Consider the following 19514-nt stretch of genomic DNA (forward strand, 5'->3'; position numbering starts at 1 on the left):
TTTTATGCATCAATGAAAAATGTGCTCTGGCCTAAATTAATGAAAGGAAGAGGGTTTTGAGAATATGAAAATTTTAATTAGTACACCCTCTTTCAGCATGGTCTGACCTTCGGGGGGAACGAACTGGAAAGATTGGTTGAAATCGGGAACATTTTCCAGTTTTGAATAATCTTCAAATGTTTGGAAACAACTACATTATTTTTTTTCCCTGAATGATGAAGAGCAACAATGGACCTTTTGAGACCATTGTTGATATTTTTCTTCCTTAGCTTGTGTTTACACACTTGCATCTTCCTCACCAGCAAACTACTAAAACGTTTACTTTCATCCAGGTTGTCACACTTGATCGCGTGCATTAGAAAAGCAGCTCCTGGCTGCTAATTGCCTTTTCAATTCCTCTGAAAGCTTTAAGACTGGACATAGTTTTTCACACACTGCTTCCTTCAATGAATAATGGCACAGTTGGATGTGTGTTATTGTCCATCTGAAATGGTATTTACATAATTTCAGGACCTGGCGAAGACTAGATAATTGACTATGATGTAATGATACATAAAACCTTTTCATTTATAGAGGGTATACTTTCCTTTTTTCTCATGACAGTAGCTGAGTTAGTGCCAGTTGCCAGTTGGGACCATCTCTTTGCAGCTCTTGTGCTGCTTGAGAGGATGGAGGAGCCCATTCGTTTTCACATAATGTACTGTATGCAACCAATCCCAGCAATGCTGATACCTGTGAGGTTTTCCACTCTTTTCCAGTGTATAGTAGACTCATGATATGCCAGCTTTACTGTGCCTCATTTTCCTTTTTTAAATGACCATCATGTGCCATTTAAGACAAGACAGCCGATTATCCAAATGACAGACGCAAAACTGTTTGATTATCTAATACTGATTGAATATTCAAAAATCCCTCCCTAGGCTGATTTAAACTTTTCCATTAGAAACCTTTTCATGAAAATAAGTGGCTTGATATCCATGACATGTTGCTGTTGGTCAGAAAAAATTACTCTGTTTACATACAGCCACAGTTTAAGGATGTGAGGTTTATCTTTAACTGCAGGGTATTTTTCATCAGATGTTTTTCTTCTTCTGTTGTTTTGGGTTGTTCCTCATCTCTCTATATTTGTTTTCAGTCCTTTGATTTTGTTTTTCTTTTGTTTGTTATTTTGAGCTCTCTCCAGATGTCTTTATGTTTCGGACTCCCTTAATACACATTGAAGTCCTCACAACTGTCTTTAGTCCATTTTGCATCTCTTGGTCATTGTTTTTTTCCTCTTATGGTTGTTGGGGTTATTTAACAGACTGCAGATTAAAGTTCAGTGCTTCCTACAGTAGCATGACATACATCTGTTGGCTTTGCTCTAGAGGAACCTAAGACTCCAGGGTACGCATTAGCCCATTATGACTTAACCTTACAAATACATCTTTCATCCCTCAACCCCCCATATTTGTGTCTTCAGATGATGACAGACTAAAGGTTTTAGTGTCTGCCCAGAGCTGGGCCCACTTTTCTGACATTTAGAGACAATTAATTCAAGTGAAACATGCGGTGGTGTACAAAGAAATGTACCATTGTTCATACTGCAGGCACATGCAGCCCCTGCACTTTTTAAATGTGTAAAGGTCTTTACCGTTCTGATTTCACTGATGATGTTTCTGTGAGCAGTTCTCTTCTTTGTTGTCCACATCATGAGACTTGTGTTACTGTGTTCATGCTGCTCATTCCTGTCTTCAGTGACACCTCACCACTACATTAGAGATGGGCTATTTCTTCTGGCTTTGTAACGTTTCAGAGATTTTCCACAAAAAATGATTGCCGTATTTTTATTTTTGAAGCAAAAGTGTTCCCTGTGCAGTGATCCCTGCAAACTCTGGATTATTTACCTTCAGGAGAGTATTTGGATGTAAAGAATTGGGAAAAGTATAGTGTTGAAATAAATCGGAACTAAAATTCCTAATAAAGATGAAGATGTGAGGTTTATATTAACTCTGCTTTATTTTAAAATCACAGGTATGGCAGCTACCTCAAGTTACTGAAAGAAGATGCCACAAATGACCTGGCTCTGCTAATGAAGCACATAAACATCTTCTTATCCACACAGAGGGTTAACGCACCCTCTGCACTCAGTATCCTTCACAGAGCAACGTGCTGTGGGCATTCGTGCTCAGCAGGATATAAACGTTGACTTCGAGACGGTCACGACAGTCTGCACGTTATTTCACTGCATTGTTTTGTCTTTAAGTATATCAGTATGACATCATACTTATTTTATGAGCAAGTTCATGATGAAATGTGTTTTCTGAAAAGTAGTTTTAACAAAATCCTTTATTCTGGAACGAAAAATGTGTAAATCCCCCAGGAAGAAACTGTGCTACTTTGGTCTTAAACATTTATGTAGATCAAAAACACAAGGAGTTTATCCATGTATAAAGTCAGCTAACTTTCACTTTATCCAATGTGTTTGAACTGAACTGAGCACTTGTTTTCTCATATAGCTCTAACTAACGGTTCAGCGAATTATTTTTATCAGTGAAAACCCCGTTATTACACACTACTGTATATAGGTATTATGCTTAAATCAGCAATATTATATGCGTGTGCATGTGCGTGTGCATGTGCGTGTGCGTGTGCGTTAGCAGCAGCGTTGTGCTGATATCTCCATCAGTCTTCCTCTGAACCAGATAACGTCTCTGTCTGATCAGCACAATACAGATGATCTCTCCGTTTCTCAGTGAACAACTATCTCCAGCTTTATTTAGTCCACAATGGTGACATAGTTTCTTTGCAAAGTGGACAATATAACAAGAAAGCACAAAGATAGAGATTTTGTGAAAAAGAGTTTTCAAAATGTTCAGTAGTTTAAAAATGTATGCATCAGTTGCTCATGTATTGGAGCAAGAATGAGGAATATAGTTCAAACTCAAAGAATAAAAGAAGTCTCTCTATAAAAATGGAAAGTAACGCAATTAAACAACTTCTTCAATGATTTCATTAAGTCAATACTTTATTTGGGGATTTTTTTAGTTTTATTTATGTTGTTGGGTGACATCAGATCAAATGCTTTTTTTTCCCCATAGGACCCTGCTTTATTTATAGCTCCTCATTTAAAAATGATGTTTTGACAGAGTATTACAAATGCATGAAGCTTGTCTGTTAGTATACTTCAAAGAGCATGCAGTTCTTATTGGGAGCTGGACTAGTGATGGCTTTTTACATAATGATTAGTGTATTTGAAGCTTTCGACTCAAGCCAAATATATATATATATATATATATATATATATATATATATATATATATATATATATATATATATATATATATATATATATATATATATATATATACCGGTGTGTATATATATATATATATATATATATATATATATATATATATATATATATATATATATATATATATGTATATATATATATATATATGTATATTATATATGTATATATATTATTATTATATTATTATCAAAGAAAATCTTTTTTTATTCTTGATATGTTTAGAGTCAAGAATGTAGCTGGAGTATATGCAGCCAATATCTGTTGGTTACATATAACCTGCCCACATACTTGACTCCAGGAAGTGGAATTCTATATATATATAGATCCAATAGTCACTGACTACGTTTACATGCAGTCAAAATTCGGGTTATTGCTAATATTCCGGTTACTGAAACATTCGGAATATTTTGTTTACATGCGTGAGCAAACAGGGTTATCCCTGTTTACATGGTAATTAATCATTCCGAATATCTGGATCAAACCAGCGACGCGCGGAGAACGTGATGACGCAATTCCCGTCATTTCTGCTTCTTCTTCCTGTATCCAAATTCAAAACAGATGCTGCTTCACGCAACTTTTCGCTCTCCTTCTTGTAAATCTCGCTATCCCGGTACTTTCTACCGTCTACAAATGCCAAAATGTTCATATCCTTCATTACATTTATGAAGTGATTAGTCTCCTCCCGTTTAGAAGAACTTCCTGGACTCAAAAGACCAGGATTCCTTGCGAACAGAGCATGTGCAGAAAACAAATTCCTGTTCCGTTTGATGGGGATATCCCGTTTGGCGTTTACATGACCGAACATTCGGGTTTTAAAAGGAGTAACCCAGGGGTCATATTCGGGTTTTTAAAAATCGGAATATGAGCAAATTCGGGTTATTCAAAGGGGTTATTGTTGTTTACATGGCCGTGCAAATTCGGGTTATTGCCAATATTCGGGTTTTAAAAGGGTTATTGAGTGCATGTAAACGCAGTCACTGAAAGGCACCATTATATAGAAAATTTAATTTTTTAAAGATAGTCTAACGTAAAAATAGTTCTAATCTTTTCCTTGTGAATAAGAATAAAATAATTACGAGTGATCTTGACAGTCTTCTAAGAAATGCCAGAGGCATCAACCAAGAGCCAAAGCAGTGAGTCATGTTGACTCTTCACAGTTAAGCAACCCTAATCTTCCCTCGCATGTATCTGACATTTCTTAGTAGCTATCAAAACAGATGGCACTGGCAGTGTTCACAGCAGGTACCGGGAATTCATGTAAATGGGCTTCTGAGTTTAAGAAAGGATGTGATCAAACAAAGATGGAGTGGATAAGTAGCTTTTATTCATATATTTATTTTTATTTAGCTATTTCATTTCCCCACGTAGAGTCTGGGAACTTTTTTTTTCTTTAGCAGAATGAGACTCGAGACTCAGCTTGGACTTTTCTCTTACAGGCACTTAAAAGACATTGTTTCATTATATCACAAATCACATTCCGCAACCAAAAGTAATTTAAGGACATAAAAAGGTTTCAACTAAATCTATGAATCTGTATCAGAATTAAAACCTGTGAAAATAAAGAAAACAAATAATGAAATGAAAGAGAGATAGAAAGTGAGACAAATGGACAGCGTCGAATAGGGAAATTCCCGTCCTACTATTAAATATATTTTCTCCTACTTAATATCCTCCTTTAACCCATAATGTTTGAAGTGCAAATCCAAAACTGAATTCAAAACTTTGTGTTTAAGTTTAAAAGAGAATTTCAAGTAAACAGTGCTGAAAAGCAACAACGCAAGGCACCAAAAAACAGCAAATACAGAGAGTATATTTGCCCCACATTCATCCTCGGCAGGATATAGACTAGAGTACACTCATTTGCTGCAAGCTGCAAGTTATAAAATATCTTTAAGAACTAAATGAAACCAAAAGAGATGGGTGTGAAAGTAGAAAGCTTTCAGGACAAAACTTTCAACCTTGTTCTTTTTTGTTGTTTGAGTTTGAGTTGTTTGAGTTTAGCGAGGGGACCGTAATCTGAATAAGATGCTCATGCATACAAGATTTATACTTGGATCCCAGTCAGTGATGGATAGCATTAGGATTTTAGCAATACTGATAGTGCTTATTGATCCTGATAATCATTGATCCTGGTCTCTATTAGGGAACAAAAGTTAAAGGCATAGCATGACATAAAAAGAGAATAAAAATTATCAAATTTAAAAAGACACCACTTTATTTTCATCTCTTACCCGAAGGTTACAGAATAGATTAGATAAAAAGGAAAAGAGATGTAAGAGGAAAATAAATATTCTCTGTTGCTGACCATAAATGAATATACTGTATATCAACAGGATGCGGATGTGTTCTGCTCACCCATAAATACAACAACAGTTGTTTACAGAGTTAAATAAGTTAGTTACAGTGTCCTGCACACATGGGAAAGTAACAGTATCTTCTAAGCCCATCTTTGCTACCAAATGTTTAGTAACAGAAGATAAGGAAATATTCATCATTTTCTACTGTACCCAAACCAATCAGGTTCCACTGAAGTTCAGGGAAGTAAATCTGTAACAATGAATCTGGCGACGCTCCTGTGACATTCAGCTGATAACGCCTTTATCATCTGACCTCAATTAGCAGTGCAGAATGGGCTTTTCCTTGGTGTCAGCCACAGTAGTTGAAGCTGCAGGTGCAGCCTGCCTAGCATTGCCTGTGGGGTTATTAATCATTTTAATTGTTAGAAGTTAAGAGACACAGTGTTGTCAGTTTATTTCTAAAGACGTGTTTTTATAACGAGCACTATACCTTCTCTTGAGCTGACCAAGGCCAAGCTGGAAAGCTGCAATGAAGATGTAGCTCCTTTGCTAAAGCGGCTGAATACACCATAGTGTTTTACATTGATACTGTGCTTTATTTGCAGGTGTTTAATGATGTTGTTGGCGTTAGTGCACCACTATGCTTAGCATGTATGGTATTTAACATCGCTCAAAGTTTAACAATGTCAGCCCAAACTTTTGAACATCTTACAGATTCGGCCATGATTTACTGCTCACACGTGCATGGAAACAACATTTTTCCCACTATGCCATTAGTCAAAAGCAAAGTAGTATTTTTATAACTCCTAACTGGGTACTGTGTAAGGGCTGCAGGTCTTTTGACATTTTACTGCAGAAAAAACCCAGTAAATTTTAGTGGTGAAATCTGTCATTTTGATTTATGCAAACAGACCTGCGGTGGCTCTGTGGATCATTAAGCAGGAATGAAAAGCCTAGGCAGATGTGAAATTTGAATAGATTTTTTTTTATTTTTTTTGAATACCAAGCAATATATTGGTACATTTTAAACACGAGTTAGTGTTTGTATTTAAAAGTAAAATAGACTCCTCCTTTTGCTGTTTCCATTAGCAATGCTGTATGCATGGTTCATTGATCCTTTTGTCCCTTCTCTACAATACCTTTGCCTCTTTAACTCTGTCCTGCAGTCACACATAAGGAGGGATATCCAGGTCATGACTGGCTGGTGTCTACAGTTTTTCTCCTCATGGCTGGAAACTTTGACCGCTCTTTGCATTTGTTACTTAACCTCTCCTCTCTGCTTACATCTGCATTCATCTGGCCTGCAAGGATACATGCATCTGTGAGTAAAGGCTGCAACAGCAAATAAGACACCAAAGCAAGTTTTAATTTTTACACTAAGTGGTTATACCTCATTATCACCACGACTGCCATTGCAGTTAAAGTGTTTAGTCATAATAAAATCAGATTTTTCTCTACATGTAGTATTTGTGAGTGGTTCACGACTGTAAGTGCTAAACTGAAAATGTGCTAAAAGGAATTTTTAATGTGTTACTTGGTAAGGAGTTATTTAATTTGCATAGTTTTTCCAAAAATCTTCATTATTAAATAATGTCTGACCCAAAAACTAAATATACTTATTTTTTTGTTCTCTTATAGCAAACAAAATAAAAGAGTAAAAATGTGAAATATCATTTATTATATTATTTTGTTATAGCACGTATTTGAATTAATTTTAATTACCAGGTCCACAAATGATTACAAGTTGCAAAGGTTGTAAAAAGGACAAGTTCTGTTAGTAAACAAGATCAGGTTTACATAATCAGATGTAATTTGGATTCATATTTACAGTGTTTAATGTTTATGCCATTAATAAACACCTACAAACTATGCTGTAAGTTTGTGGGTGTTGAGTCATTTACCAGTCTTTTGATTAGCGGTTTTCCAGAATACTTTCCCCCCGGCCCTGATTGCAGTTTCGAAAAAGATTGATCTGGATCATTAAAATGTTTAATTAATTTTCCTATGTTACATTTCTCCAGTTTAAAGACCTTGGTTTTTTAGTCATTGCATAACCTTTTATTTCAAAAAAAGAAAAATTTCTATCCCTGATTTTTCTCATTTTTTTCGTCACCCAGTGCCCCTGCCTAAGTGACAGTCCTGGGCATTGCTCTCCCTCTGCCAACTCCACCGGGTGCCCCGGCTGGCCAGAGGGGGCAGTGTGTAGCCCAGGACTGCTGCTGTTTTTTGAGGGTAGCACAGGGAGAATATGCAAACTCCACACAGAAAGGCCCTTTCGCCAACCCCACCCAGGGTGGTGCTGAAGTCACAAATTGCCTTTTAGACAGACAAATAGCCATTTGCAGTCACTCCTCCTCTACGTTGTTGGAGTGATACGGATCCATTTTGTCGAAGTAGACTGAAAAATGTCATTTTAAATCTATAGATTGTGATTCTTTTCTTTATTAAAGCTGCACTGGAACAAGAATATGCTGCAAGGCCGCACAAACTAACTTTTTTTGAGATCATGATCACAAAAGAGTTCATGTTGTCAGGCTATATGGTATGTGTTTGCAACGATGGCGTAGCGGTGCAACGAGAGAAGAAAGTCAGATCCACAATCATCTTGTTTTCATTTGTCAGCATGGAGAATGAACATCTTTGCAACAGAAAATAAAAGAAACAGAATGACAGAAGGACGTGTTGAAAAATAAGGACAAAATAACAAAATAGAAAAATTTGCAGTTATGCCTTCATGCTCATTATATTGAAGGGTCATACAATAATAGAGTGAAAATTTAGATTAATTAAAGCCCTGTTAAACAACGGGAATAATTGTAAAGTCTAACTTCAGTTTATTCCAGGTTTTCTTTATTGTTAAAATGAATAGCTTGACTGTTGGACTTGGCTAGATTTTCTCTGTGTGACAGATGTAGTCAGCAGTTAGCCCTCAATTATTTTCAAATCATGAAAAATGAAAGAGCGAAAATAATTAAGAAACAGAAAAATGTAGGAGGGAATGTGGGCGTGAATATAAAAGGTTAGCACACTACATGCTGTCTCACTAGACTGTTTTTAAGTCAGCACAGAATACCATACCCAAGTCTAAATCAAGCATCCAAAGTAACGAATACATTTTGTTTTTCATGATAGCTCTGATATTGTGACACATAAACACCTAGTTTTTTGTTGTGACAGGCCCACCTACCAGAGGAAGTGGCTGACTCAGGGATACCTCCTGTCTACTGGTGCACAGCTCATTATGTGGAGATGCTGCTGAAAGCTGAGGTTCCTCTGGTCCATTCTGCCTTCAGGATGTCTGGCTTCACTCCCTCACAGGTAACATCTGTAACCATGGAAATCACATCCTTTCTATGGCCAAGGATATCGTCTTAAGCCATCAGTTCATGATGTCTAGATTCAACCGGAGATTTTCACATTCTTACTTTTTTTTTAAACATTTGTGACAGCAGCCTAGTCTAAATGTGTCCACCTTTCAGATATACATTTTACAGTTGTTGTTGCTATAGAGATGGCTGTGGTTCAGGAAAGACTGAAAGTTGGTGGTCGGATTCTTTCGAAGATTAAACTGCACGCTGAACACAACACTTGTTGATGCACTCATACGAAAAAGAAAAATATATTTTTTTAAATCACTGCCTTAAAAATGATTCGCCATACCAGATTTTTTTTCAACATCTCTTAAAATCAACAAAAAAACTGAAAAAGTCCACTGTGTATTTCAGGTTTGAAGGTTCATGGTTTGTTCAAGTCTCTTGGGAGAAGTTCTAAGTTCAAATTCAGCTCATTTTTATCTGTTGAGGGGGCGATAATAAGCACCTGTTTTCCAGTCAGAAACGGAAATATTGGTTTGGAAAGTTTATGCTTTGAAAATATTACAATGCAGCAGAGGCAAGTGAAGTGATTGTACATCTCTGTTGAAACATTAGCTTGGGTGCTGACGTTTGTTTGGTCTCAGTCAAAATTCCCCTGCAAAGCGTTCAGTCATTTTGTCGACTGTGAAGAGGATGGGTGCTTTTTTTTCTAAGGAATCATGTGATGAATAGCTGTGCATTAGATATGGGACAGTGACAAATTTGCAGGAATGCTTCCCTAAACTAATAAATAAAGAAATAATTTCTTAATTTTAATTTAAAGAGGCAATGACCTACATTTTATTGTATTTCAAGAAATTCAAAACAAAGTTTATTTTATTTTTGCTTTGTTTTGTTTTTACCAGAGTAGTTGATACATCTCGCTCTCCTCATCTTTGCTTCTGTAATAATCAACATTTGTACATTAATAGCATGACAAATGACAGCTGGCAGGAAAGTAACAGATTTAAAGGCATTTATTAATCTTACCAAATTTACAATTTCACAAATACTGACCGCCAGTCAGTGTGTAATACCTCCATATATATCACATGCACACACAACATAATGCCAGGTAAGTCGCATGGTCAGCTGGCTGTTGCAGAGATTTGTTCGCTAGCATCAGTGCTCTCCATCTCTTGTCACCTCTGACTTCCCATCCTCCAGAGGCTGCTGCTGCACTTTCCTTTTCCCCTAGGAGTCAAACTCTTCTGTCTTTTATCATCTGTATTTCATCCCTTCTCTTTGAAAGACATCCTGGGCTGTTTTAAAGAGTCCCACTGAATAACATTTATGTTGCTATTTGGTGTCCACCCACTGTTGCCCTGTTAGCATTGCAGCCCCTCGTTTTGCAGCGGCAGCAGTCTTGTTTGCTCAAGTTTTCTGACACTGAGGTGAATGTGCACATCCGTTGTCGGGACATCCAGGTATTAGAAAATGTTTCACAATCAGGAAGATTAAAATGAAGTAATTTTTGCCTGCACTTGTAAGTCAATTGAACACTTAAGATGTTTTTACAATGATCAAGAAAACCTGCTTACTTATGGCCTTTGAGTGCGATGGCAAAGTGTTTAATCAGCATCCAGTATTGGAGCATTAATCAGCTTTAGGCCCAATCAGTACTGGGGAGAGCAGAACACCTGGGTGCACATGGTAATTTTTAATGAGGAAACTGCGTTCAGTTGCTGTGAGAGCGGACACACTTCACAGCTTTGTAAGTACAGCCGTCAGAGCGCTGAGGGTAAACATGCTGCTTCAGGCGATAGGAAAGGATTAAATCAGCTTGCTTTAGTGGGTGTACCTGCATTTCAAAAACCTGTTGAAGCACACTATTTCTGTTGTAAATACAGTATTAGAAGGAAAGCACATTTTTGCAGAGAAGAACAGCTTCTGAAAGAATGCTGGTGAGTTTTATTAAATATTTAAGATGTTTCAAGTACATTGCAAGGAGCTTTTCATCCAAGTATGAGACGCTCTTATCAAAATGATATCAAACTCCACGCTGGACAACCAGTTTCCTGCAAACCATGCCAGAATGGTTCGGGTCTGATGAATGGATGTTAAAGTTCAGTAAAGACACACATTAATCATCCACATGATTCCGCTGCTGTGACCTGATCAGCTCAGATCTTTACGACAGGAGACATTATATGGGAGATAGAAAATTAAATAAAAGATATGTGAGAATAAAGTCACGCTGACCTCTGATATTTTTAACTAACAGGAATCGTCAAAAGGAAAATACATTCTGTCACTCGGAAAATGGATCCGTTGGACTTGGGGAAAATCTTGGGAGAATTTATATTTACCAAAAAAGTATGATAGTATTCACGCTTATTTTTCTGCATGAGAGTAACAAACAGCAGTGTGGATCCTTCCCTTCCCTGTTTTTATTGCGATGCACAAATTAAAATGTCTATATTTTCATTAGAGTTCGGTTAAGAAGGAGTGATGATGATCTAATATCTTTATGGAGCATAAGTGATGCCTTTTCATGTGATTAAACCGACTTATTTTTTGTCCACACTGACTAATTATCATCCTTACAATAAGCTGAAACCAAGTGTGCAATTTCATTGTCTGCTTAATGAACGGAAATATGAGGATGGAGGCAATGTGTTTACAACATTTGTGACATTTTTATCACTCTGTCTGTTAGACATGAAAGCAGAATCAAGAATTTATTTATTTATTAATCTTATTGTCAGTTAATCCAGCTGAAAAACATGCTGTGGCCATTATATTCTTGAATTTTGCATTGAAATACAATATTAAACGTCATCATACAGTATGAGGGTCAAAGACGTGACGCTTACTTTTTCTGTCCGATGGAACTTTCTACCTAATAATAAACATAAAAATGAATAAAAAATATAACATGTATGTCTAATACGTTCCTTCTACATGTGCCCACTCTTATTTTATTTAAACATGTTGGTTATTGGTCATTTTCTGCCATCTGAAGTGTGAAAACATCATGTGGGGTGACCGTCCGGCCTTGACTTCTGTTTGGACAACTGGTTTTAAATCACATTAAAACAATTTAAAAATAATGCTTGCCCTATTGGGCATACTTTCAAACTTGTTTTAGATTTATTGACAAAGTTATGGAACATTTGTACACACATTTCAATCATGATACACAAACTAATCTTGTCCGAATATGTTCATTGTCTGAATTATCATCTGGGGTGACCATGAAAAAAATACAATTGAGGGACTTTTATATTGACAATCATCTCAAAGAGGATGTTGCATCAGCCAGTTACTCCATGAGGTCCCAGAGAGACAACCTGCAGGCCAGTAGTCTCTCTCTCCTTTACAAATAAATCCTCTTTCTAACTGCTGCAGTGTATACGTCACATTTTGATATCATGTGGGGTGACCACCCTATTCATTTTGAGATAAATGGTCGCCCCAAATGACGGTTTAAAGGTTTAAAAACACTAAAATACCTTTGTTTGAAGTTTTCACATACATGTATGTGTACACTACATTTCAAATCTTTGGAAAATGGCCAAAAATATCTTTATTTTAAGTATTTTAAAAATGGGCTACTCAAAGGCCTTATACGTCTTTGACCCATGAGCTGTAATGATGTGCTTTGTTTTACGTTGGAGAAGTGAACACTAGGGACACAAAAGAAATTACCAATTGAAGCAGATACACTTCTCATATGCAGTTGTTGTCTTGATATGAATCCCCTCGCTGTCTCCAGGAGGAAAACACACTCGTTTTTAATAGCAGCTGCTGTGCTTGCTGTTGTTTTAACAGAGATCAGGTAGAAATCCCTCGTTGAACCACCACATTAGAATCACAGATTTTAACTCAGACATCTACTCAAGGAGTAAACATTAGCTGCATTTTCATGTCTCCTTGTCCCATAATCCCACCTCAATATTCAAATTTGAGTGTTGAGAGGGAGTACATTATGTTTTGCTCAGAAAGCAAACATGCTTCCAGAAAGAGTTGTCCACATGATCGATCAGCAGAACTCAGATGAAAGCAGGCAGAGTCGCATATTCCAAAATTTACACCAGAAAAGACACATTTATATAAACAACACAATTTGTAATGATAGTTGATTAAAAAAAAGGGGGGTCTCTGTTTAATCCTGTATAAATCTGTCACAGAAAATGTTCACTTCAGTTGGTTGTAAAAGGCTTTACATATTGCTTTTTTATCCTCAAATGGAGAGGGAAATAAGCCTTCCCAAGCAGAATTACCATTTATTTACATTAGCATTCAAAGTCTTCTTAATAAACTGCTGTTTTTGCATAAGGTGTACAGTATGTACTAGGTCAAAATTAATTAGGCTGAATCATATTCTGCATTTGTGCTGACATAGTTTTAAAAGATCAAGGTGTTCTCTTCAAGGTAAAATTAGAGTCATTTAATATCTGGCATCATGTACCTTTTTGAACTAAATATATTGTCTTAAATAGCATAGGATCTAAGTGCTATATCTTTCTCAGTAGCATTTTAATCTTACAAGTAATTAATGGCAGATGCACATAATTTTTAAGATACGCCTATCTTCCTCCAGTAAATATTTCCCTCTTGATTGAAGAGATTTAATGGAGAAGATTATTAAAGGAAAAGCTACTTTCATAGCATTACTTGTCATTACACTTGAGTCCCCTGTAGGCTGTTTTACTACAGCAGCAACATCGTGTTTTTAAAGTGTCTAGTTTCTAGTCCAAGGACCATTCGAGGCATTTTTACTAAGGTGCACAAATAGAGTCAACAGGTAGCACAAGGAGAAGAGTCAAAATCTATAAAGATACACCAGCCAAACAAACTGAAGGCGAGAACATTAAGGAAAATTCACTTTTTTTGAAGCTTTAGAGAGTTTGGTGCCTGGGGTGCCTGCAGGCCATAACAGATGATGAAAATATAAGTATTATTTTGAAATATTTCATTTAATGTGGTGTATTTCTTTGGTGGAATAGCACAGGCCAACAGCAGATGTGGTGGTCTTATATGTCTGATGGAGGCGCTTGACTCACATCTGCATTAATGGTGTGACTTGAATGTCTCATCAGCACACCTCCATGAAGAGAGACTAAACCCAGCTGTTAACGCTGAATGTGAGCTGCCCCAATTAGTGTGTTTGTGTAGTGGGGGAACTGTTACTTAGCTGCCGAGCAGTTAAAATTGCAGAACTGTAGCTTTTATCACCGGTTGTTATTTTCACTGCCTGCATGAGTGTCCTTTACATTAACTTTCTATCCTCCCATCTGCCAGACACACTCCCTCAGTGGCCTCTTCTTTCTTAGTGTCTCACTCCTGTTCAAACATGTGCAGCGGAACGGTTGTTTTTGAAGCTGGTAGCCATGCTACTCTGCTTCTCTTCAGAGGAATCAAGGAGGGCTGAATGAAACAATGGACGAAGCATTCGTTCACATGACCCATTGGTTTCTGAAGACTGGTTTTGAGGCCTGTTTTTCTTTGCACGGGGTGTGGCCATGTTGATCTGTAAGGCTGCAGGAACAAGCCCACCGCATGTCCAGCTCCTTTACTGAACCCTGCCGGAATGTCTGCAGAGCTGCCGTCAGACATTTACAGTGGGATATAGATCGTTTAACATGTTGACCCGACAGGGAAATCAAAAATGACTTTTGCAAAAAAAAAAAAAAAGAAGACTTTTACGTCAGTCTGAAAGTTAGATGGTTGGTGCTGGAGTGTTAGCTCACTCCAGCGAGGAAGGGGCATGCAGACAAGTAGCTCATTTGCATTCAAAGCGACAATCACAGAAATTCAGCTGATGAGAAAAAGGCAGGTTATACAGACTGAAACAGAACCTGTAAAAAAGGATCATTGGGGTGTTTTGATCACTACATGTCACAGACATTTAGAATACTTACAATTTTCATGTTGGTGGAAAAATGTATAATTCACCTTTTAAATCACTTACCTGTCATAACTGTAACTGATTAAACTGATAGCACACGTCTTTGTTCACTACAAAGCTGATATTCTTTAAAACTGTTGTCAGATGTGATCTTTGAATCAAGCAAATGGCATATAAAACACTTGCAGCAATGAATCATAAAAACTGTGATCGTATGGATTATATATGAATGTTTACCAAAGGCCAAAAGGTACTATCCTGAAAGCACTCAAGATGAGACTGATTTATGTTAACAATGCGTTTTCTACCTTGAGATCTAACAACATATTTATGGAAGTCACAGTGGGATGTGTTTTCCCTTTCTTTTTTTGATTCACAGATGTGCCTTCATTGGCTGACTCAGTGTTTCTGGAACTACCTGGACTGGACGGAAATCTGCCACTACATATGCACCTGTGTGGTGATGGGCCCTGACTACCAGGTTTACTTATGTGTGGCAATATTCAAACACCTCCAGCCAGAGATCCTGCAGCGCACTCAGTCCCAGGAGCTGCAGATCTTCCTCAAGGTCAGATGAACTCATATTTTACTAACTGTGCATACACCAATCAGCCAAAACATTATTACTGCCTAATATTCCATTAGTCTTCCTTGTGCTCGCAAAACAGCTCTGACCGGTCAGGCTCTGAACAAAAACCATCCGAGGGTGTCCTGAAGTGTCCGATACTGGGATGTTGGCTATAGATCATTTAGGCCCCGTGGGTTGTGGCATGGGGCTTGTGTGGATTGCAATTGCTTCCCACAGATGCCATCAGGTCTCGTCAGATTGGTCTCTGGGGAGTTTGGAACAACTCGGACTCTTTGCTGAGTTCTTTGGGTACTTCCTAAAATAATTGTAGTGGTCTCCACTGTGCACTTGCTGGTAGAGGCAGTTACTGTCAGGAAATGATGCTGCCATGATGATCAGAATCGGTCTACAAACATTTATTGGTAGGGGGCAAGTGCTGGGATCCAGGTTTTCCCAGCAGCACAAGGCATTGTAACAAGATAAGTGTTTACTCACGTTCCCCATCGGTGGTCATAATGTTATGGCTGATCGCTGTCCAATACACACATACGTACATGCAAACACACACGTGGATAAATCTGTTGCTATACTCCCATAAAAGAAAAGAAAAACCCACAGTGGTCAGTAAGTATTATTTTACTGAAGATTTACTAAAGAAAATGAAACATTGCTTCTGAATTGTGGTTCAAAAGAATAATTTAAAAAAATACTAATAAAAAAATTGGCACTCTTAGAAAATAATCAAATTAATGATATAAAAAAAGAAAACTGTTAAACTGTTAATGCAAATGGTAACCAAGGAGCTCAGAACAACTTCAAAAAGAGATTCAAGATGAACTCTGAGGCCAAGGTCCGTAATCAGTGTCACATCACACCGTCCGTCACTGTTTGAACTAAAAGAGATTCATAAGAAAATGACAAAAGGAGGACACAATTGAAAGTAAGTAATAGAAAAACACATTGGAATTTATCAAAATGCATGTTGAGTAGCAACAAATCTTCTGGGAGTATGTCCAACGGTGAGAGACCACAAAACTCGGTTTTGTTCAGTGGCTGCTTTGCTGCGTCCGGTACAGGGTGTCTTGAATCTGTGCAAGTACAATGAAATCTGAAGACCTGAGCGAAGTTTGATGCTCAGTGTCAAAAAGCAGTTCATGGGTCCTCCGACAGGATATTGATCCAGAACACACAAGCTAAAACGCCACAGAATGGTTCAGAGCAAAACCTGGACATTTTTTTTTGTCCTTCTGTTTACCGGGATCTAAATCCTACTGAACATAAAGAGATGAAACATGTTTCAGGAGGCACCCTTCAAACCTAAGACAGTTGGACCAGTTTGGTCATGCGGAGTGGGGCAAAATACCTGTCTACAGGTGCACGAGTCTTATTGAGAGTCACAGAAGCCACTTGATTGCTGCGATTGACTCAAAACGCTGTGGAGTAAAATATTAAGTTGAGGGTCCCGTTGTTTTGTCCAGGTCTGTTTCATTCGTTTTCTTTTGTTTCTTTTATTTATTTATTTTATTCTTTTGAACCACAATTGAAATGCAATGTCAGATTTTTATTACGGTAGTCAGTCTTATCATGTCTTATAACTTTACTCAGTTATAAGTTATTTCAGTGAGCATTTTGAGGTTTTCTTTCATTAATGTTATGGTACTCTAATTAACATAAAATAGTTTTCTTAAAGAAGTACCATCTCACGCTGATGAATACTGTATAAAAACTCATATCAAAAATATGTGATACGATTAATTCAAAAAGGAAGTCGTTGATAAGATTCATGTTCCGAAGCAAAGCTATTGGCTTTGTCACATCTTAACTAGATGCCGGCGCATCCTAAGGCTTTTCCCCATGTACCACAGCCCTGGAACAATCTGGCTGTTAGAGATACTGTTTGTACAAACACACATTTCCACAAATCTTCTTATTACATGGCTAGCGGCCCAGAATCCCAGATCGGTAGATGTTGACATGAAAATTAAGAAAACAAAAACACAAAAGTAATGATTCCTACATCCACTTTGGCTTTTATTTATTGCAGTGTTTATGAGCCAGATATATTTTGGTTGTGCAACACCTTCCAAATAAAGCTGCTGATGAATGATGGTTCCTGAGGCAGTGCAGGCCGAGGGATCACACATGGCCAGCTTAGGCCTGTACCCTTGTCCTCACTTTAACTCCTTGAATTTAAGATCATGCATTCCAGAGGGAAAATGTGGAAATACCTTACATGTTTTCTTGGAGTAATATGGTTTAAACAGTGTTTAAAAACATTGTTTTGAACTGTTCAATGATTTTCTCAGTCATTTGCTGGCAAACTAGTGATCATCTACCCATCTTTGATCGTTAAAGACCTTTCAGAAATGCTGTTTTTGAACGGAATTATGATTATATTCACCTTCTCACACCCCCTTTTTTTAAATGTTTTTTTTTAATAGTTGTACCTGTAATTCACCTGCTTCTCATTGCTAGTTCTAAATGAAAAGATTGTCACACTAATTTGATTAAAATTCCAGCGAATTGTTGGCTGTTTCATCAGCTCACATGTTTTTGCCAAATAAACACAGGAAAGAAAAAGCAAAGGTCAGCCTGAATGTTTTTCACCTTGTTTTGGCTGGGCCACATCGACTCCTGTTTCATACTTGCAGTGAACCCAAGTCGATAGAACTAGGCCTGTAAGTGTGATGAAACCTTTGCAAACAGGAACTCAGTAAGACTCCTTTCTTACAACAGCTGCATTTCACATTTACTGTAGGAGGCTCGCTTCGTCTCTGTGAATGAGACTGTTAAAGGAGCCGTGTGTAAGAAATGGCCAAAACTGGTACTGCAGTCACTTTCAAACTATTGTTGAGCGGCGTGTACCCGCCCCGGAGGAATATTCCTGCCACTAGCCAAAATTATGCTGCATTTATTCAGCATTTTCCTGTTAAGATCAGCGCTCTGACTCCGTCCTGCTCCGTTGTCGTCTTTGCCAGGCATGGACACACCAACAGCTACTTTTGAACAGTTATCCATTAGGACTTTGGAGAAACCATACCTTAAAAACCTTAAAAAGGAATTATATACCTAAACTTTTACTACATTCTGCTGGAGAAAAGGAGCCTTTTATTTTATTGAAATACGTTGTGCTGCACCAAACCGGTGATCAGGCCCAGTGATTACACAAAACCTCTAAGGTCACAGTCTTAACATATTTCTATTTCTACTAATATAGAGCAAGGTGGGTTTTAACATGAAGCACTGTGTGTGTGTGTGTGTGTGTGTGTGTGTGTGTGTGTGTGTGTGTGTGTGTGTGTGTGTGTGTGTGTGTGTGTGTGTGTGTGTGTGTGTGTGTGTGTGTGTGTGTGTGTGTGTGTGTGTGTGTGTGTGTGTGTGTGTGTCCTGAGTTGCAAATGACTTGTTACAACTACTCTGAGTCCAGTTTGAAAACTGCAGTAAAACTCAAAGTACTGTGGCAGTAGCTCAGAGGCTGCATAAAACCCCCGTATTTTACTCTGTTTCTCACTCTAATGTGATATTGTTTGCTTTTCTGACATGATTTACTGGCATCAACTTTAGCTTCACATGCAGTATGAAATCATTGCTGTAATAAGACACCAGTAACTGCTTTGTCATTAGATAAAATGTCTGGACACACCAGAATTCAAAATTGTTTAAAGTCATTCCAATGAAACTGCTAGGATATAGGAAGTTACTTAAAAAGTAAAATAAATAAAAGAAACAGAAAGTTGGGGTTATTTTAGATAATTAGCTGCATAACTCTGTTGACTTCAACTTAATCTACTCCGTCAGACTTACACACATAAAAGCAACAGCTTTGAGGAAAAAGTCAACAGTACTAATATTTCGTCCACAAATTAGTCTTGATTTACAACTTTTTATCAGCTCTGTATCTTTAAAAGAGACAGTAAGTAAATAAGAGAAAATTGGAAGAAGCTTTGGCAAGTGACCAGCTGAACTTTGGCTTATGACGTTGCAGCCTGACTGCCACATTAAGTATCACAGTACATTGGTATTTATTGTATTATATAGAGAGAGATGTCCAGATGCATATTTCTGGCAGATTAAATTATATAAAGTCCTCCTCACACCTTAGGAGGACAACCTTACTCTATTCCTGTTCTGACTTGGATTGTAAGAAGTT

At 37.5% G+C, this 19514-nt stretch overlaps 1 protein-coding gene across 3 annotated transcripts in view; it reads left to right on the top strand.

Moving 5' to 3' along the window:
- The window catches only part of tbc1d32 (TBC1 domain family, member 32), a 96884-nt gene that overhangs the window by 66051 nt on the left and 11319 nt on the right, over window positions 1–19514 (top strand). For all 3 annotated transcript variants that reach the window (XM_061707040.1, XM_061707042.1, XM_061707041.1), the window contains 4 exons: window positions 2014–2129; window positions 6759–6913; window positions 8770–8910; window positions 15179–15367. In XM_061707040.1, coding sequence (XP_061563024.1) covers window positions 2014–2129; window positions 6759–6913; window positions 8770–8910; window positions 15179–15367 — 601 coding nt within the window. The remainder of the gene's footprint in view (window positions 1–2013; window positions 2130–6758; window positions 6914–8769; window positions 8911–15178; window positions 15368–19514) is intronic.

The sequence above is a fragment of the Cololabis saira genome, chromosome 18, assembly GCF_033807715.1.
Source record: "Cololabis saira isolate AMF1-May2022 chromosome 18, fColSai1.1, whole genome shotgun sequence".
NCBI lineage: Eukaryota > Metazoa > Chordata > Actinopteri > Beloniformes > Belonidae > Cololabis > Cololabis saira.